We start from the raw sequence: 22502 nt of genomic DNA, 5'->3' as shown, positions 1-22502 counted from the left end.
ACTGCATGAGCAAAACGTGATTATATATATATATATATATATATATATATATATATATATATATATATATATATATATATATATATTTTCCCTATACTCAATAAATATTAGATAGAGATTTAAGACGTGTATGATAATAACCGTTTTAAAAAATCATATGATACAGCATAAATATATAAAATATGTGTATAGTACAATACATTTGTTGCACGATGCGACGAAAAGTTAATCAAAATGATAATTAATAATTAACCCTTTGCACTCGAATGGTGACTCTGAGGCACCACTAAAATTTGTTATATCACGTTTTAAGATAACTTTTACATGAACAAAGTTTAGATTTAAAAAATTGTTAACAGTGTAACTGTTGTGCGAGTCCCAATTATCAATTTCACGTGCATAAAATGCATTTTGTCATATAAAATAGAAATACTATAAGTTAGAAAAATGATTTTATATTTAGAGTTAAAATAGCTTCGAGTGCAAAGGGTTAATAATTACAAATAATCATGTGTTCATCAGAAGAATCTGAAGTTAATGCTTCCGAGCACCGGACGATACATAGATCGCGACAATTAATGTTTGTAAACCCTATCTCGGACGGAGGCAACTGCGGTAAAAAAAAATAGACGACAACTAAATTCTTTACAAACTTTATGTTGGAATTTCAACGATAACCCATCGAACTGTTTTATGGCCCTTTTGTGAGGGTGAGCCGTTGGCGACAGAGGCCCAGGTCGGCTCAGACGATAGTCAGTTCAAAAGTAGAAACCGAACCGTGAGGTTGCCACCTCGGGATTTTACCAACACCATATTTTCTGTATCTCTGTAGTTTTGTAATATATCACCATCATTTATTTTACTGGATACGCGAATGTTCTGGAGTAGAAGTTGTAATTCTGAATAAAGTGCTTTTAAGTATCTTTTCATTTTACAACACTTTAAAGTTGATTGTTTCTGTTGAAAAGAAAGGAAATTTTAACAACGAACAAAAATTAATCTATAGTTTACTTAGTACTAAGATACTAAGATATCGGTTTACATTTTCGTCGGTTCCATCAGCGGGCAACGACGGTGATGTAAACTGTATATAATAGATACCGCGATACATCATCACCGGTACCATTAGATACACATCGTGCCCTGACTGTTTGGGGATCCCAGCGTCACGTATACAATGTGAAACGCGACAAATAAACGTCTCTGATTGGTGGATAAGACGAACCCAAGAAGGGTATAAAAGAAGCGTTTTTTCTTACCGGACTCTCAGTAGAGTTTGGTCGCTCGATCGTTTTCGCCCATATACCTTCCCTCAATAAAGGAATAAAATAAAGTCTTTTTTAAGAAAAGAATTAGAATCATATTCATTTTCATTCCATAATCCCAACAGTTTCGAAAACGGAGCTCCGGATAAAAAAATGTTATACCAAATTTTCGTCTTACTCTTTTAATTAGAATCACCTCCTGCTCGGTTGTATTACGAATTCTGACTCACCCTATATAAGGCGATAGCAAATTCTGAAGCATCGGGGAGGGGGGAGGCATTTCCGACCGCAAAGAGTTGAAAATATAGACAGTTTCTGAAGCAAATAAAAAAAGTTCTAACGCATCAGGATTCCCGCCATTACGACACACTTGCCGGCCACGAGGGGCACAATTTCGCAGGCAATTCAGGAGGGTATCTCGGGTACCGATAATGGCTCTCGAGGAGGTTTCAGGTTCACTGGAGTACCCGCGCTCTGAACGAAGAAAGAGCAAGAAAGAGAGAAAGAGAAAGAAAGAGAGGGAGAGAGAGCGATGGGACATCAGAGCGTCGAAGGGCGAAGAGAGAGAGAGGATCGGATAAAGATCTAAATGCCTGCATAGCCGTATGTACGGCACGCCAGCGAAGATCCTTAAATACTAGCAAGGTAACGAAGGTAAGGGTTTCTCGTGACGTCCGCTTTGGCTGGAGCCGTCAGGGGTCAGTGAGCGCGCCGGTCGGCAAACCCGGCTCTGAATTCTCGATCGTTTGCCTCTTCCTCCCTTTTCCTTCCTTTTTCTTCCCCTTTCGCTCCCCCACCATCCAGGTGAACAGACCACCCCCCTCCCCGCCGCCGCTCCTCGCCGGTCCGGCTGAATATCGGTGCCCCCCTCCCCGTCGCGACGGGGACTCGCCACTCCGAACGAATATTCCACTCTGATAAGTCCCGCGATGCGATTTATTGCCTAGCCCCGGGTCAAAGGCTCCCTCGAAGTGGAAACTATTAAGCGCGGGGTCCGGCATGGCGCCACGATTCCAGGAGGTTCGCCAGGGGAACGCGATTCGTCTTGATCTCCCGCTCTCGGAAAAGCTAAGTGGAAGTTATAAATCGCTCAACCGGCGCGATGCGGCCAGATGCGGCTAGATGCACCGCGGTCCACCGGAGAGAGAGAGAGGAGAGAGCCTGTCTATGCGGCTCTCGTTGCCGATGCAGCGCCAATTTCTGATGGGACTCGCGAAGACCGTCCGACGAGAGTATACCGCCTTGTTTACCGTTCTATTAATTTCACCGACGCCAGGCACCCCGAACGAATTACCCTCCGTACCGTCTCGCTTCCCTGGATAATTGCGGACGAATTATATTTGCTCCAGCACCGGTGTCCCGGATTGTTATGCGAGCCGGCGTTCGGGATGATTCACGGCGCACCAGAGTGCACCGCGTTCACACGATGACTGCCCGATGGAAAATCGTCGGGTATTTATTTCGAACGAACCTCTTAGATCATCCAGCCTCTAGGAGTTAATAGACGATTTATGGTTGAACGGCTGGTCGGCTGGTTAGATTTTCGGTCGCAACGATGTTCGCGGTGCTGTTTTCAGCAAAGCGCTGGAAAGGATTGTATTCGTGTTTGTCGCGGTACGTAAAAAGGAGCAAAGTTGAACTTCGTATTAACGCGCATTACGGGCCAGTAGTTTTATTGCTGGCTTTAACCGGCGGCTAGATGTGTTTTACGCTGCTCTATTATTCTTGTATGTGTCACCGTCGCGAGTGAAATTATTTTCTTCACTTTTTCTGAACTTTTTCTTTTTCGTTCGAAAGCTGGGAATCAATTTTGAAAGCTGTTTCTGCTTGATTCTCGAAAGGAAATTGGAAACATAGTATAGAATTTAATAAAAATAGTACGAATTCCGTGCAAAGTTGGGCAAAATTGTATTCGGATGACGGAGAAAAGATAAAGGCTAATGAATAAAATTGTATTCGACGCTATCAAATAAATATTCGATCGAACGAAAATTAATGCAGATAAAAATTTATCCGAATAAAATTTTACTCGAATAAGTATTCGTACAGAAATTCATGCGAAAAATAATTGATTTTAATAAAAACGATAGAATATAAAGTGTTATTTCATAGTTTATCGAGTTATTTCTTCGAATTATTGGAATAAATAAACATGACGTAACGTGATGTAACGTAATATAACGAGATGTAACGCGATGTAACGCGATGTAATGCGATGTAATGTAATGTAGTTTAATATAGTATAATATAATATTCGACTAAAAGGAATTCATGCGGATAATTATCTCAGATGAATATTTATTCGAAACAATTCGAATAATGCCCAACCCTGATTCCGTGATAATCTCGGTAAATCGAGTAACCACAAAGTGTCGAGCCACAGAAATAACCTGAAATTCTGCTAAAGTTGAAAGGCTCACGACGAGAAATACGAAAAACGATGGTCCCGGGTTCGCATAATCTCGGCGGACTTATACGGTCCTGGAGCCACTTATTTCGGAGCGGCGATTTTCATAAGCGTATCATAAGATGGAGGACTATCCTCGATTCGCGACGAAACAAAAGCACCGACACGCATAAAATACCGTGCGTACGTACCACCACTATAGTGTACCGTTATCAGCGGCGATCCGATCGCGAGAAACGTCAGGAGCGAACGGGTCCTGATAAATAGCATTGGGAAGCGTCCCCTTCTCCTTCGGCGGAGCACCGTTTCGGTGGTCTTCAAAGGAAAGTGATGAGTCGAGATAACGGGCGAACTGGCTCGGAACTACCGGGGGCCCTCGATTAAACGCGCAAAACGCAGAGGCGCATGTTGCAGCGGCGTTTACACGCGAATCCGAATAATTGCAGTGCGCCTTTCGAGTCGGACGTGAGCATCGTCGATCGGACAGGGATTTCTGTTCGATCGATAGGACATGACTGGCTGTCGAAAATGATATAATTAACCCTTAGCGCTCCGTTGGCTCCGCTATGGAGACATCCGTCGTTTGTTCCGTAAATCCGAAGGCTCTGCTGCGGAGCCCAAAGTTTTTAGAATTATTACACCGAAGATGCTATGTTTTTGTGTCGACGTTGGCAATTGTTATTTGTATAGTGAAAACGTGCTTAGCGTGTGTACCATTACGATTAAAACATTTTTTGCCCATTTTTATACTTGGCAACATAAAATGTATAAAATCAAACGCTTTCGCAAGGACGTGTAATCTTTTCCGCTCCAAATAAGACTTCCTTTATCTCGGGCGCTTTGCTCCAAAAATGCGTCGGAGTTGCTGGTAGTGATATTTTTCAGAAAAACGCTGTTCAACTTTATTTTAGAACGTCCGAAGAATATTTACTAATTTTTAATTCAATTTAATTATTAATCGAGCCGATTCCAGCGAAGATTAACGAAAACAAAATTCCGGCAAACTCGTGCAAAAGATATTTTTGTTTCGATAATTCCATATCCAAACAGAATTCAACGAACGATTCGTGATGCTAATTTTATAATAAATCGCGTCAAAGAACACGAGGGATATATTTATTTAAGAATTGCGAAGAATATCATTAATAGTAAATTTACTCATTTCGATGAGGATGCATTTGCTGCTTGGAAATTTCGGTCACGATTCACGATGTCGATGCACCGACCTCGCACAATGTTAAGTAGATACCATTACGATTAAAACATTTTTCGCCCATTTTTATGCTTAGCAACGTAAAATGAATAAAATCAAACGCTTTCGCAAGGACGTGTAATCTTTCCCGCTCCAAATAAGACTTCCTTTGTCTCAGGCGCTTTGCTCCAAAAATGTACCGGAGTTGCTGGTAGTGATATTTTTCAGAAAAACGCTGTTCAACTTTATTTTAGAACGTCCGAAGAATATTTACTAATTTTTAATTTAATTTAATTATTAATCGAGCCGATTCCAGCGAAGATTAACGAAAACAAAATTCCGGCAAACTCGCGCAAAAGATATTTTTGTTTCAATAATTCCGTATCCAAACAGAATTCAACGAACGATTCGCGATGCTAATTTTATAATAAATCGCGTCAAAGAACACGAGGGATATATTTATTTAAGAATTGCGAAGAATATCATTGATAGTAAATTTACTCATTTCGATGAGGATGCATTTGCTGCTTGGAAATTTCGGTCACGATTCACGATGTCGATGCACCGACCTCGCACAATGTTAAGTAGATACCATTACGATTAAAACATTTTTTGCCCATTTTTATACTTAGCAACGTAAAATGTATAAAATCAAACGCTTTCGCAAGGACGTGTAATCTTTCCCGCTCCAAATAGGACTTCCTCTATCTCAGGCGCTTTGCTCCAAAAATGTGCCGGAGTTGCTGTTAGGTAGTACTCGAGAAACGCGTGGAGCGCTGAGGGTTAAGATTTTCGACCGATACGTTTTAGCATAATTTTCTGTAATGACTTTCTGAACGAGGAATTTCGCGCAACGGCGCGACAGATAATTAATTGAAGGAAGGAGGACAGCAATGCTGTAACAGGGTTTACGATGTACCGATTTCCAGTAGACCGGCAGGACGTTAGTAAAGCGAATAATGACAGAAAATTGCCACAACAGGAGTAGGTATACTGTTTCCTCTAAATGTCAAGGATACTTGGGACTCCGTGCTTCGATACCGTAAAAATTAGTCGTTTTGCTCTCGGGACAACGGTTGCGACAGGATCTTTCGCCATTGGAAAATTGGAGCATTCGGCGCTCGATTCCATGCTACTCGAGAAATAAACTCGTACGATGGAAGGTGGTAAAGGTCCCATAAACTGAATTAACATGTTGCAACTAACGTGGTCTTGGGCGAACGCTGGAACAGTGGTTGTCAGCCCGTGTTCCAGCATCATTCTTATACAATTTTAATCTGCGCTCGCAAATTAAACGATGCTCGAGCTGTTGCAACTTGGTCGTGGAAACTCGTACAACGTTCTACGTGGACTCATTTTGCAGGGCGCAGCCTCGAGTATGGTTGGCCAACGACGTCTTATCTTTGACCAATTTTTCTAGTCGGTTATTTCCAAACTCGTCGATGACGTACACTCCCGTCCACTTATCTATTATATTTCGAGGAAAGTGATTATTAGATTATTGTTGCTGAATTTTTCAAATGAATTTCGAATTTATCTGAAAAATTATTGTTACGGCAACGATATACAAAAACTACTTAAAAGCAATAGAAGTTATAACGAAGTACACATTATATTCTGACCTCCCCAATCTGCTGATCCGAATACGATCGAGTTTTATATTTGTTTGTAAAAGTAACGATAAGACATTTATTAGAATTAAAAATTAGTGGCCGGTCATTTTGACGGATTTCGTAAACCTAGTGTTAAAGGAATGTACCGATCATCCGGGAAAGATTTGTGGAACAAGTTACAAGTTATCAAAATTAATAAAACGACGAAAGGAAGATATAAGATGAGCTATGCATCGTTACGCATTTTTTTTTAATTCTACGTGCAAAATAATAATTCTAAATACAGATGTAACTGCAAAATATATGTGTTCGTCGAAATCAAGCGAGAAAATTATGAACGGGAGTGTATTTCGCACGAAAGCTCGAGAAAAAAGAAGCGTAGCGAGTGAGAAGCATTAAGTAAAAAATTAGCCTATCGATCCATCACTTTGACGGATTTCGTAAACCTAGTGTTAAAGGAATGTACCCAACATCGGGGATAGATTTGTGGAACAAGTAACAAGTTATCGAAATTAATAAAACGACGAAAAGATGATATAAGATGAGTTATGCATCGTTACACATTTTTTTTTAATTAAAATAATAATTCTGTAGCGGCACACGGTCGGCGACCGTAATAACCATAAAACTGTCCGCTTGCAGATGTCAAGGGGTCGACGGAGAGAAAACGTCCTTGACGTTTGCAAGAACCGGAAATTCCTTTGTCTCTTTATTTTTTATCACTGCCAGATGTACTGCATGCCTGGTCGCGGAGAAAGCCGCGTACCGCTACCTGGCCGAACGGCCAGCGCGCCCCTACAGCGAGGGTCCATCGATGGCTGTCTCCCCCGCCAAACTAAACGGGGGTAAAAGAAGACAGCGAGTCCCCCAAAACAGGCGTGGCCTTTTTGGGGGACGTAATATAAATAAGAGACCCGAGTCAGTCAACAGGACAGTCGATACTTTTCAGTTTAGTTTTTCTGAGCCCTCAATTCTAAATACCGATGTAACTGTCGATGGAAATTATGAACGGGAGTGTATTTCGAACGGAATCTCGAGAAAAAAGAAGCGTAGCGAGTGAAGCATTAAGTAAAAAATCAGCCTACCGATGAGACTTCGCTGATTAATCATCCTAGACCCGAACTCTGTCACGTAGCGCACGGCTCAATCCCGTGACAGTTTTCTTTGTACGCATCTCAGAATCGTTGAAAAATCATGAAACCTCGATCCGGAGCACTTCGGTGGCCTAATCCGCCGCGCACGGACCTCGGTTTACCCACACGATCCATCAATCGAGCGCGCGCTAAGCACCGAACGGTCGGACAACGCGTCGAGCCAAACTTTTCCAGGATACCTGTCCGACCGGGGGATGCAAATCCAGCGGACAATGGCCGCCGGAGAGCCAGGGCGACACTTCCGGCCGCTCGATCAACGTCAGTATCGGCGATCGTGATCCGCGCGCGACTCGATCGCGCGAGAGCTAATGACGAACGGCGCGGCGCGAGGCAGCAGCGTTCATGGATTATTTCCGAACGGTTCCCGAAGATGCCGGGCCTGGATACCGAGGTGCCAAGTTTCATAGGCACGTCCTTGCTTATCGGTTATCCGGATCGGCCTGTAGCCGGTTGCAACGACGAGGAGCGTCTCCGCGCGGGCCGCTCACAATGAAGCTGGCCAAGCTGGAAACCGTCTAAACGGCTTATCAGGGCTCGATCGGATAATATCGGTGCCTGAACCTGAACGTAATGGTTATGAGTAATAGCCGGAGATCGTGGCGGCCGGGTCGGCTCCGGTGAACCGTACACGGAATACGAGATATTCAGATATACAGGTACCCGAACAGAGAGAGAGAGAGAGAGAGAGAGAGAGAGAGAGAGCCCGGCAACCCGTTACGCATTATCTGGCCACGTTCCTCGCCGATTTGTCTATTGTGTCCCGCGCCGCGAACCACGCGACTCCTTTCGAATTTGTTACGGAACGACACGCGAAATCACCCGGACAATGGCTTGTAACTGGTTATGTAAGAATCTCTGGACCACTCCGCGACCATTCCCGCCGAGGCAGATACGTATTCACCGTTGCCCGAGAGAGGATCGAGTGATCCGCTCGATGGAGCGCCCGCGCGAGCGAACGGCTTTTGTCGACCGCCGACTTTTTCTTTTTTCTTCTCCTCCGCTCCGATCCAGGGTATAAGACCCCCCTTTGTGCACGCGAACACGGCTTACGTTGCTGAATATGTTTACAATTGAGTAACGCGGTCGTTGCTGCGAAGATTATTTGGAAATCGGTCGGCCCTCTCGGCCGAACGTGATCGCGGATTTTGTCCTGGAATTGTTTGGAATATTTTTCATCGGCGCGAATGTACGGTAGATTCGAAGATTAAGGCTTCCCCTTTGCAACGGTTGCTTGAAAAGTGGTGTACGATTTTTATTTGTCGCTTTTTTTTGGAACAGAAATGAACAACGATTACTATTAGGTAAAAGTAAATTGCGGATTTTGTAGCTTGTGCTGCATCGAGACGTGTGTAAAAATGTTGCAGTGTTTTTTTATGGGTGTTTAACATAGATTTGAAGGCTGAAGATTCTTCTTTAAAACGACTACTTGCGAATTGGTGTACGACTTTTTTAGGCGTCTCATGGTACAGAATTGAGGAGCATCTTTTGTGTATCCTTTTTATTATCGCGTGGTTGTCAATATAGCTTCCACTCAAAGTTCGATAAAACGATTCCAAAAAATCGTATATCAAAATCTGAAGGGTCGTCTTAAAGGAAAGACTTCGCTCTTGAATTTGGTAGATGTTTGAATCACGACAAAAATTTATTGTGCTCTGTACAGACGTTTGAATTTGTACAATTGTCAAAGAAAAATGCACTGTGTTGGTCTAACGCTATCGGTACAGTCCTCGTTTAAAGAGTAATAAAAAGGCTCCAAAAGATCGTACATTAAGTTTAAAGGTGTCTTTGTAAAGTCAAAGCTTCAACCTACAAGCCTGTAGCAGTTTTATCACGAAACAAAATTGTCAAGCCTTGAAACCATTTCCAAGAAAGTACGTGTTTTCAGTTTCTCGCTTACAAAATCACGCATTGCTATCTTATGCAAAAATGACCAATGGACCGATGAAATAGAGGCTTCAAGCTTTAATGCATTAACTACCACGCCAACAGCCTCAAAAATTTGAATAAAATCATAAAATGAATGTATTTTATTTAATAATATTAAAATCGCAAAGCAAAGCTGTATAAAATGAATTACTTTTTCAACATCCTTACGTTCCGCGAATCTTAATAAAATTAGAAAATTTCTGACAGATCAGCGTGAAAATTAATGTTCAAATCTGAGTGTGTAAATAATTCCGTCACCCAGCCATGGATGATACGGCAATTAACACGTTCCGTGCCGAGCTTTTTTTACTCGAATCTTCACACTTTGATATTTTACTAAAACTTGATGTATTACGTGCAATTATTAATTCTCGTACACATAACAACGTAACAAAAACTTATCAACGCCCATTCTTGCGGTGGAAATTGATTCTTCGGTTCTAAATTTCTTGTAAACAATTTGTTCAGTTCACTAAGTAAACATGCAAGCGTGTACCATCGATGGTACACGTGGCACGGAACATGTTAAAACAGTCGAAATATATTCTTTGGAGCCGCTTGTCTAGGGATTGTCGGAACGCATTAATCTGAAATTACGGGAGATCCATGCGCCGATTCAGGTCTCATTAAGCAGATTTACATAAACGGAAGCCGCTGGAAAGAAGTCTAACGGTCAGCGGTTGGTTACTTTTCCCTAATCGCGAGACATCGGAGCCGATCTCGACCACCGGCCTCACCTGCGCCGCGTCCGATTTCTCACGTTCCCGCCGATAAGGCGGCGATAAAATATGTACACCGAGTGGCTCGGCCTCGGAACAAGTGTATTCGCTGATTCGATGTTACGTTCGCGTGACCCGCCGCTCGATAAATAAAATCCACGGTGAGTGCGTGAGAAGCCACGCCACAGAAGAGGACCGTGGCGAGATTTATCGATGGGGCATAGGAGTGTTGACCGGCGCAAAAACACACCTTTGCCTCTCGTCCAGGTCGAGATCGTAGTGCTCTGCGCACGAGCCTCGTGTTGTCGATGCCAGAAACACTGTTCGACGACGTGCACTCTACGAATAATCGCGGTAAAACAAGTTGATCCTCGATTATCCGAATTCTCTGTTATCTGAACACGTTTCGCGCGTAACACAATACGATTGTAAGACGATCCAAGCACCATTTTATTTTACGAGTCGGTGTAGATTGTACTTGCAACTGCAACTGTATCTACAGATTTTTTATTATTATTATTATTATTATTATTATTATATACTCGTGTTTGTCTGATTAGTTCGGATAGTAGGATAGTATCTGCACTCTGCTGCAGTTGCCATATGGGTGACACTAATTTTTAACTAGGTTTATTATCATCTCTATTGTAACTTTAGCTATCCAAATTCAGTTTCGTTAACCCGAGAAAGATAACCTACGTCGCAGAGGCGCCTGCGAAATAAACAACTGACTGCACCGTTTTTCATAGAGGTCTAGTGATTTAAGTTTAAAATTACTTAAAATATAAAAAAATATAATATAAATGCATTTTATTTTTACAATAATGCCAAACCTTTAAAATGACTAGATTAACTTAAATAAATATCCATTGTTAGTATAAAATTGACGCCTTAGAAAAGCATGCGCCTCTGAAGCGTATGGTTATCTTCTACGTACGTTGTCATATGCTTAACTTTCTAGGGTTAATTGACCAGTTGACAGTTTCAATTTCTTTGAAAAGTGTGTAATTTACTGTTATTATACTGTTACGGCGACTTGTCCAAATCAAGTCGCCGTAATGTGAAACTGCCCTGTTGCGAGCAACTCCTTAAAAAATAATGGAAGATACGAGTTGCCAAGGAAGTGTGTTATCAACAGACAATCGAGAACTCGAGATCGGACCGTCGAACGAGCAACATTTCAAATTGAAAGATCTGAAATATAATTGTATCGAGTTGTATTATAGTTTATATAAAAATAAGAAACTCACGTTTTCTAACTTCTTTATTTGATAGTTCAATATTTTATTGCGTAACAGTATATTCTTGCAATATTCAGTAAATTCTCCCCAATTTTCCTTCAGCTTGTGAACAAAAATAAACAATTTGGGAGGAGGAGATACAATTATTCGAGCCTCGCGGCTCATTTTTATAGTTGCCGATTGTCAGTAATGATAAAGACGAGATGCAAAGCTCGAATATTCATATTGTTACGGCGACTTGTCCAAATCAAGTCGCTGCAATGTGAAACTGCCCTGTTGCGAGCAACTCCTTAAAAAATAATGGAAGATAGGGGTTGCCACGGAAGAGTGTTAGAAGACTGTCGAACGAGCAACATTTCAAATTGAAAGATCTGAAATATAATTGTATCGAGTTGTATTATAATTTATATTCTTTACTGTAAATAAGATGCCGCGACGCGAGAGAAACGGAGTGATTCGCAACAATACATATATGTTTGATTTTATTCATATCTTTTTAGGTACAATACTTATATGAAATACGTAATTTAATAAAGAATATCCACGTACGTATAAAAAATGGCGACATTTTCTGTTATAACAAGCAATACTCGTCGAAAACAGCTAACTGGTTAATTTATCAATTGATTTACCGGTTAAATTACGCACCGTGTTGACAGACAACTTTGATCAAATTAAATTCATCGCAAGCAAAGCATTGTTCGGAAACAATTTCCGATGTTTTCAACTGAAACCGACTCGACGGTTGCTTTCAATTTTGCAAATTATACGAATGCATCGTCGTAAACCATTCAAAGAAGCTTTCCACTGCAAAATGAGCGTGTTCTTACATCTTGGAGAACGAGTTCTTTCGATTTCCTGCGAAACGGCCGCTCCCGCGGCAATTAGCGGGTTAATTCGGATTCGTCGTTGGGGCCCGCCTTCTCCGAAGCAACCGAAACAGCACGGGCCGAAAGAGACGGTGATAAACACGCGGGCCCGGGGACAGCATTGTCGAAAACCACCCGGAGGATGCAGATAAAGTCGGACTTTATCGGGCGCATCGATACGGCCAATAAATACGCGCGTATGAGCTTGATTGGAGGATCGGCGGGCTCGCGATGCGAAACAGGCCGCTGAAGGTGGAGGGGGTGGACGAAGGGCTGCGAGAGAGAAGGCGATTCATTAGTCGTACAACACGGAAGTGTTCGAACCGCACAGTTTCTCGACGTGTGTCGGGGCCCGGGATAAGCTGGTATCGGTGCGGCCCGCCTCGTGCGTGCGGGTCCGTCGGTGTGGAAGCCGCGAAGAAGCTGCTGGGCCAAATGCAGGGCCCGCTCGACTGTTCCGGGCCCTCCGCCGTGGGTCTTATTATGCGCGACGGGGGCCCAGAACGAGCGAACTCGACGTTTCGGTCGATCCGGCTCAACATTAAAACGCGGAATATATTGCGGTAATTCTTTCTGTTCGATCTCTCCGCGGCCCTCGCGAACCCCTCTCGCCCTCCTGCCCCTCCCCCGTCCGTCCTTCGTCCCTTCTACCTTTCCTTAAGCGGAGAACGCGTGTGCGCCGGATGGGAGAGACGCGCAGCTGATGTCCTTTGCAGGTGAGACGAATGCTTGCCTGGTCTTCGACGCGAAACACGGTCGCTCGAATTCTGCGCGGCTAAATAAATTTTTCCGAGGCATGGGGATCGTTAAACAGCTTCGATCGGGCACCTGGTAATGGGAATATGGTCCGATTGTCTGTTGACGAGCGATGATAAACGTTAGAAGTTCGAGTTGTTGCGAGAAGCTTGAAATACGGTAATCTAAAAAATTATTGCATAGACAAAACTTGATAAGAATTGACGAAGTTTGACTGACGATTACTCCGCGAAAAAACATCGTAGGATGTTTATTTTCTTCTTAAATTAAAGCTTGAAACCACTACTTTAAGATAATGATTCTGAATTTTATGTTTGATGCACCTTCACCACTGTAATCCTTTAAATACGAGGCCATACTTGCCATACCGAAAATTGCCAAATTTGACGAAATTCACGGACTTTGTACAATTTTCTTCGGAGATGTTTGCAGATGAATAAAGTCTGATCCTTCCGCTTTAATTAAAAGAAAACAGAAACTTGGATGCGATTTTTTTCACGAAGTTACAGCACATTAATGGGTGCTCACAATTGGGGGGCTTATTTTAATTCGTATGTAAAGTAGATAATAAACGACGATTGCTAGTCTATTTTTGCTGCAAAATTCTTTTTATTATTACATTTCTTATTGAATCTTGAATGTTGCCAACGTCGCTGAATTTCTTTTTTCAGTATGCCATATCATGCGCAAGTCCTCATAGTTGGCAGGACTTACAGAAATCGTAATTTCAACAGAAAATGGAGAAGTTACCACAGGATTTCGAATTTGCAGGATCGATTAGAGTCTCTAAATTCCGAGCCCAAACGTGCGCAGATCGTTGTACACTCGCAATATTGGATCCTCCAAGTTCAGAGACAAATCGTCGAGATAATCTCGCCCAGAAGATGATTTAGATACGGAAAAGAATCTGGCCGAGACACGTGTGACACCGTAAATCGGTACATCCCGGTAACAAGCACCATAGAACAACAAGGCTCGTTCGAGGAACTCGGAATTAATAATAGCCGTGTTCGGGATAAATTCAGTGCTGCACCGGCCAGAGGAGGCTCTAATGTTCTTATTAATCTCGGGCGCCGATCGAGCCTAAGGCTGGCTCGCGAGCTTGAATTCTGGGTCGTAATAAAACGCGCCACGGTAAATTATAGATGGCATAAATTCTATGGCTGCGGGGGGTGGCCGGGACAATATTAACCAGAAACCCGTGGCTCGTGGCCCAGAGCTCGACTGCACTTGAATCGGTGGACTATCTGAACCGTGCCGAGTTGTAGAAATTGATTTATCACTAATTTATAGTCGGACCTGACTCGTGGATATATTGGCTGCCTGAAAGGTACATTATTCCTGAACCGTGTGTCAAGTGTAGCGTTTAATTCATTGGGGACCGACGAATCATTCATTTTACGAACTCCTAAAAGTGGCCTAGTTTTGTGTCATTTGTAGAAAGTGTTCTCGCAACCTTCGCGGTTCATTTCTCTGGTAAAAATCAATTATTCTTTGTGCGAGATGTACTGTGAAATCTTTTATTCTTCATGTCACTGTTAAAGGAATTAATTCTGCAATTCTATCGACGAGTTAATCCAGGTTAATATTGATTAACTGACACCGCATCCTGCAGAACAGAAACGTTTGCAGGGAAATTCTCATTTTCGTACGTCATTTTATAAAAATTAGAACTAAAGAAAGGTTCCCTTCGACAACTGATAGATTACACGTTGTAAAAAGAATATAAAAATGATATTAGATCTTACACGTCTTCTTATAATATTCGCAAAGTAGTTGTCGAGAACAGATTTTAAAATGCCTTAAAAAGCGTTATAAATAGACCGCAGATTCTTATGCTAAATAAGATTTGCCTACATTGATTGCTAAAACAGGAGTCGTTCAGGAATCACTTTCTTCCTTTAATAATAATTGTCACCAGTTGAAAATTCCACATTGATAATCCTACATTATTTTAACTTTTCTACTAGTTCAGATAACGCCTCAATTTTCCGATAAGCGCATAAAATCCTTAGTCTAGTTATAAATATAGGTTATCACGGAGTTAGATTAGATCAGGTCTGCGTTAGGTGTCTCGCAAACATTCTGCAGAGGAAAGAAAAATGCCAAGCTCTGCAACGTTCTGAAATCTGCTCGATATTGGAGAGGAGCAGCCTTTCCGTAAATAATTACCACAATCTAATTTCGCGATCCCGCTGAACATGCTATCGGCCGGCAAGTTTTTTCCGGCTCGATAATCCCGCTTGCTCTCTTATAAGCTGCAGGATGAAGTTCTAGTCCCCTAGCGGGCAACACCTCCGGCGACGAGCTTCCCACAAAGGACAACCCTGGAACTAGCAGGCATCCGCTTGTTTCCTGGTAGCAGAGGTGGAAGCCGTCGCGGTTTTTATCGCGTTTCCGCGACGCCTCGCCGGTGATCCTCGCCGCCTACACGCGCGGCGACCGAGCGAGTAGCAGCGGTCGTTGCCGGCAATATCGCAGCCGTCCGTTTCTCGAATTACAAACGATAATTACTTTTCCGCGCTCGTCACCGCCGCCTCGCCGCCTCGCCGTCTCGCCGCGGACCGTTCTCGGATTCCACGGGCGAGACTATTAGCGATCCCGGGCCTTCTCACGCACCGCAAGGACCGCGAATTCTGCAGATTGCTTCTGCTTCCTGGTTCGACGGCGCGGCTCATTCCGCGGCCGATCGACCGGCGTGTCCCGTTGCTATAATCCGAGGAATCCGCGCGACCGACGGGACGGCCTGGCAGATTAGGGGACGACAAAGGGTAATGGTCGCCTCGGGAGTCCCGGCGACGACAAAGCCGGGCTCGCTGATTTACTGGCGGGAACGGGACTGCTCGCATCATCGGGCCCGGGACTTCAGAGAACGGACTACCATCGCTGTCCCGCCGTTCGATTTATGGATTGAGATGCTCCCAGGTCGCTTTTTATGTCGCGGTCTCGAACGCCGCGACTTCTGGTGGCTACTTCGACCTATTAGACTTGGCTGGACCTTTATGTATTGGGTTGTCCGGAAAGTTCGTGCCGATTTTCGGTAGGTAGCGTGAGAGACCTGACTGAATATATCACAATTATTGAAAGCAAATGACATGTGTACATATTCTAAAAGAGATAACTTCAGCCATATTTGGGAAAAAACTTGGTTACGATTCGTTAATTTTTATTAGTTTTGTATGCCTTAGAATATGGTGGTAAATAAAGTGCATTATAGGCATTTAATGCTTTTCTTTTTCCGAAAGGGCAAAAATGCCACACAAGCGGCAAATCAAATATGCGCTGTTTATGGCGAGGATGCTATAGTCGAAAGAACTGTGCGGAAGTGGTTTGCTCGGTTTAAAGCTGGAAATTTCGACCTTGAAGATCAAGAACGCCCAGGTAGGCCGTCCACCACAGACGAAGATATGATTAGAACAAAAATCGAGAATAACCCACGCTCAACATTGCGTCAATTAGCAGGAATGCTAAATAAATCAAAATCAACCATCCGCGATCATACTGTGAAGTTTAGCTCCAATATTTAAATGAGCTGCGTTTTAATTTTCCTAAAAAATCGGCACGAACTTTCCGGACAAAACAATAGAATATACAGTAAAGTCTTCCTAATCGACGCTCGGATTGTCCACAAAAATAGACAATTTGGGAAGAAGAGATTATTCGAGTCTTGCGGTTCGTTTTTATAGTTCTTTTAATCCTCGACTTCTCCGTGCTGTTATCGCGGCTGGGCTTGTCCCCACGTGGCCTTAGAACTCTCCTTTTTCTATGAAATGTTTTGTTGTTCACTCTTTTTGATGCTCGGTTACTAAAAATGTTTGGACTCGCTCAGCACAATTATCGTTCTCTGCATTTAGACAGAACGTGCCGACTTTGCATGTAAATCCGCACTTTACTCATAATTTGTGAGATCGTTGCAATCACCAGATACTCGATCTTTACGCGAGAGTACGTGCATTTTTATATATTTAATTTAGCGAAAGTAAGAGAAGAATTTCGCGAGATAGGATTTATTAAGACTTCGTATGATTTTCATTATGATAGACAGTAAATTCTCCCTAATTGACCCTCAATTTGTACACGAAAATGGTCAACCGATTGTCAACAACTATAAAAACGAGCCGCAAGACTCGAATAATCGTATCTCCTCTTCCCAAATTGTCCATTTTTGTTCCCAAGCTAAGGATCAATTAGGGACAATTTACCGCACGTCTAACAATTTAGTTCACGTAATACAATATTTCTCACAGAAATATTTTTTAAATATCAGCAATCGTAAAAAAAAAGTCGGAAACCATTTCGACTTATTTGGTAGTTTCAGATTTAATGCGATAAGATCTAAACTAGGGCGCAGTCAATCGAGTTAACTATTTCTGGATGTAAAAATGACATAAATGTATATCCCCGTTGCATTTTACAAACGCGCAACGATTCGGTCTAATCGCTGTATCATAAATCTTGGCGCCGATTCCTGTACGAAACGGAGCCCAAAGAAGACGCCTTTTTTGCAGCGCGAGGCTTCCAGTCGCGAGCTCGCAGGAAATCGGCAGACATCGGTATCTTCGAATCGCGGCAACGTTAAATTAGAGAGACATTACTGTATTTTGTTTGTCCAGATAAGGCGAAACGGGATCTCGAGCGATGCCATTTCCTGTTCTTATAAATTCGTCTAACCTTTCTACTTCGACTGTCTCATGTTTCTCGCAAGTGCGTAAAATCTACGGTCTCCGAGTTGTCAGCTAATTGAGTTAGGAACAATAAGTAGATCAACGGTGTGATCCGAGAGAAATATCCTGTAACGTGTGAAAACCAAACTGAATGCGTAAGGATCGAGGTATAGATCTATCCATTCAACTAGCTAAGTCTAGCTAATCCACTTAGTAGAGATTACATATTGGGTGACCAAGAAAGGTCGCTCTACTGCTACGTTTTACGATGATTAAACTGTAGACAATTTGCTAGGTGTCAGGAAGCTAATAGGAAAACCATTCCTGTTGTTACTAATTTATCCGCTCTTTCTACCTCGTCTGTCTCGTGTTTCTCACAAGTGCGTGCACGAACTCTGCATTCTCTAAAGATGGCCAGCTACTTTGGTCAACACTTAACGAACGGGTCACGTAAGGTTACGTTTCTGCTTGAATTTTTATTAAGCTGCGTTAGCTTCTCATTTTTATGCACGTTTATTTTCCAGTTGTCCGTTAAGCGTTAACACGACATCCGAAGAACATTAACATCGAAATAATTATCGATTAACGTCGAAAAAATGGAAAAATGGAAATATACGGGCCCCGTCTTTTAACCCCTTCGTATGGGCACAATGGAACAGTATTAACATCGTAATAATTATCGATTAACGTTGAAATGGAAAAATGGAAACTAATCTTTTAATCCCTTCGTATGGGCACAATATGAATTATCAAGAAGATTTCAATTCGATAAGAATTTTCAACGGTGGGAATATTCGAGCCTTGGTGATCCAAATGCGCGCTAAAAGTGGGTGAGAAGCATAGTCCCCAGTGCCTATGGACTATGGTTACGTATTAAGAACGATAAGAAGATCAACCTTGATCCGAGAGAAATATCCTTCAAGATATGAAAAACAAACTGAATGCGTAACCATCGAAGTAGATTCGCTAATTCCACCAGCTGGTCTATCCAGTCCATCCAGTAAGGATTACATACCAGTTGACCAAGAAAGGTCGCTCTACTTCTACGTTTTATGATCATGCTTTTGCAGACGTATATTTACGACACGTCGTATTTACATTATTTACACAAGCTATGCAAAATTATTTAGAACAGGGAAATGCTCCGCCGTTGATACACGCGCACGTCTATGTAGGTTATTGTGCAAGATGTGTTTGCACATCTATTTGTACGAGATGGCGAATAAAACACGAGTACCGCTGGCGCCCGTAAAAGTTAAACGCGCGCGCGCGCGCGCAGTGAAAAGGTTAAACTCTAGATACATACTCTGTATCAATTAGAAATGAGATTCTGCGTGGTTGAACAGAATCTATTTCAGTTAAGAGGCCATCGTTTAACGTTGAACCAACCGAGAGGTAATAGAGTGTAGCGTGGATTGGCTCGTAAAACCGAGAAGATCCAATTCGCTTCGATTTGGTCGGGTTCTTGTTATCAAATTCGCCCCAATAACGTAATTTATTCAAAGCCTTTCCACGAAAGAGTCTCCAGAGTTCGTAAAATTTGTAAAATAAACAACTGGTTACATATTTCGACCGCGATAGATTTAACGTCGAGGAGAGAGATCGTCCCAAAATCAATATATTGTTACGACGACTTGTCCAAATCAAGTCGCTGCAATGTGAAACTGCCCTGTTGCGAGCAACTCCTTAAAAAATAATGGAAGATAGGGGTTGCCACGGAAGAGTGTTAGAAGACTGTCGAACGAGCAACATTTCAAATTGAAAGATCTGAAATATAATTGTATCGAGTTGTATTATAGTTTATATAAAAATAAGAAACTCACGTTTTCTAACTTCTTTATTTGATAGTTCAATATTTTATTGCGTAACAGTATATTCTCGCGATATTCGGTAAATTCTCCCCAATTTTCCTTCAGCTTGTGAACAAAAATAAACAATTTGGGAGGAGGAGATACAATTATTCGAGCCTCGCGGCTCATTTTCATAGTTGCCGATTGTCAGTAATGATAAAAACGAGATGCAAAGCTCGAATATTCATATTGTTACGGCGACTTGTCCAAATCAAGTCGTTGCAATGTGAAACTACCCTGTTGCGAGCAACTCCTTAAAAAATAATGGAAGATAGGGGTTGCCACGGAAGAGTGTTAGAAGACTGTCGAACGAGCAACATTTCAAATTGAAAGATCTGAAATATAATTGTATCGAGTTGTATTATAGTTTATATTCTTTGCTGAAAAAAATAAAATGCCGCGACACGAGAGAAACGGAGTGGTTCGCAACAATATAAAAGAGTTAGAATAGTTTCTCGGCATCGAGACGTCCGATTCAAAAGTAGACGCTCCGTTCGCGTTTTGCAAGATCCCGCGGCTCCCAGGACCTTCACCTTTCCAGTGGCCGCAAACGATTCATTTCCTTACCTGTTGCACTGCCTCTTGAGTTCCCGCCGGATACTGCTGCGCGTGCGGATGAACCTGAATGCTCCGCTGCCCAGGGAGCTGGCCCTCTTCTCCCCTTTGTCGAACACCGGGAGCCACTGTTCCTTCTGCGGACCTCGCTGCGCGTTGTCATCCATGTCAGTCCCTCGAAAAATCAACCACGGTTACCGCCGTCGATCTCTCGCTCTGCCTTCCTCGATCCTCGCTTCACCGCGCCTCGATCACTCCCGAACGAGCACGGAAACGCTCCTCCACGTTCGCTGTGCTCATGGCGGTGTATATCAGCCTTTAACCTCTAACGGATCGGTCAGGCTCCTCTCCGATCTCTGTCCTCTCCCGATCATCCGATAAAGGCGATCCTCGATCGACTGGCTCCGGCGATTCCCTTCGGAACGCACCGATCCTCTCCGCGATCCACGAGATTCCCCCTCGGTAACGTACGATCCTCTCGACGCGACGGTCTATGCGATTCTTTCTCAGACGCACTGTGTACCGATGATCAGCTACGCCCGACAGCTTCCGCAATTTCTTCCGTGACACGATGCTCCGGACGCGGCAAAAACGAAGCCGATCGTTGATCGAGACGCCGTTCCTCGCGACGATCGGTAGCGAAACGTATCACCGTTCTGCGAGGAACAAGATTAAGTGGCGATTCTAAGGCCACGGTTTTCACGAAACTTTGCTTTACGGGCGCACTGTTCTCGCGAAAGATCGGCAACTTTACAGGTCCTCGCGCCAGAAACGAAATCGTCGTGATTCTTCTTCGAACTCGGTGCTCTTCGACGATCGGCAGATACCACGCGTGAGAAAGAAACCTGTGGCAATCGACAGTCTCCACGGTTCTCCTTCGAATGCGCCGCTCTTATTAAAGATCGGCAGCTAATTTAACCATCCTCGCGCGTCAACGATCGTTCTTCGCGATTGTTCGTCGAACTCACTGTTCCTCAACGATTTTGCAGCATCGCGTGAGAAAGGAATCTATGGTAATCGACAGTCCCCACGATTCTTCCACGATTCTTCCACACTGTTCTGCTCAAAGACCGGCAGCTAATTCTAGCGGCAAGAACGACATCGGTCGTCGCGATTGTTCCTCGGCGATCGGCAGCTAATTATATCACCGCGACGCGAGAAACAGGATCAATGACCATCCTCCCGTCGACGGTGTCTTCCTTTCGAAACGCTGCTGCCTCGAGGATCGTCGGCGAACTATGACACGAGATCCCGCGAGAAACGAAACCGCGGCGCTTCCGGTGGCCCGAGAGACCGTCGAATCGTGATCGCAATTTCCAGATTATGCGAGCGGCGCAGACCTCGGCGAATTACATAACGGCCGAGCTCGCACGCACGCAGCTCGGGCGCGTGTGCACGCACCAACGGCCTCGTGACGCCGCGCCGCGACCGGTAACTCGTCCCACCGGTCGACTTTGTCCAAACGATCGGCCGATGATGCCACCCTGCACCTTACCACCACCTTCCGCCCAGGAATTCCTCGAAATTAAGCTTCCTCGGCTAACGGTCTCTCTCGCCTCGTCTCTTCCTGCGGCGTCCTCCACACCTTGTGTGCTCCGGTTCGCGATCTTCCAGTCCCAGCGAACTTCACCGACACCGGGAAACACGATCGACGGTGATCAACGCGCCTGGCGATCCGTGGATCTCGGATTTCGGACACGAAAGCCTCCGAGGTACGCCATTGTCGCGGCGGCGAGATATTTGAAATTCTACGATCCGAGTCCGGGAGAATCGAGATATTCGACGCTTCGGCGAATTCTCGAAGGCGATTTCGCGTGCAAAATTGCAAGTTCGTTGAATACGACGATCTCGGAGGCTTCGATCCGAGAACGATCGAGTCGAATTCGACGACGAGAGGCACTATTTGTCGAAGACGATGCTCGATTCGACGGCGATATGGAACGGCGAGTTTGAAAGTTCGTCGAAATCCTCGATTCACTGTTGCACTGTGGTTTAATCGCGAGCGAAATCTCCGGGTAACGACGCGAAACAGTTTTTGGAGATCGACGAGAGCGTCGCGACGAACGTGTTCAACGCGTGTCGAACGCTGTGCTCGAATCCGGGCTTCGAAATGCCGAGATCCGGGAACCACGGAGGAGTTCGACGACGGAGCACTGTGCACTGCTGTTCGACGAGGAAAATCGAAAGCTTTCGGAAGATCGTTCGAGCGAACCGAGTGTCGAACCGGCGAGTTCGAGACGTTGAACGCACGGCCGAAGCGGATTACCGGCGTCGCGTCGGTGCATCGGTTC

The 22502-nt window shown here is 43.8% G+C and overlaps 1 protein-coding gene across 1 annotated transcript in view; it reads right to left on the bottom strand.

Annotated features, from left to right (window-relative positions):
- Positions 1 to 20787, bottom strand: part of Shrm (shroom) — a 480715-nt gene extending 459928 nt beyond the window's left edge. Inside the window, exon 1 of the mRNA XM_076521392.1 lies at positions 20224 to 20787. Coding sequence (XP_076377507.1) covers positions 20224 to 20378 — 155 coding nt within the window. The 5' untranslated portion in view covers positions 20379 to 20787. The remainder of the gene's footprint in view (positions 1 to 20223) is intronic.
- Between the last annotated feature and the right edge of the window lie 1715 nt (positions 20788 to 22502).

The sequence above is a fragment of the Megalopta genalis genome, chromosome 1 (genome assembly GCF_051020955.1).
Source record: "Megalopta genalis isolate 19385.01 chromosome 1, iyMegGena1_principal, whole genome shotgun sequence".
Lineage (NCBI taxonomy): Eukaryota > Metazoa > Arthropoda > Insecta > Hymenoptera > Halictidae > Megalopta > Megalopta genalis.
The sequence above is the reverse complement of the archived record's forward strand: the minus strand, read 5'-3'. Positions and strand labels throughout refer to the sequence as shown.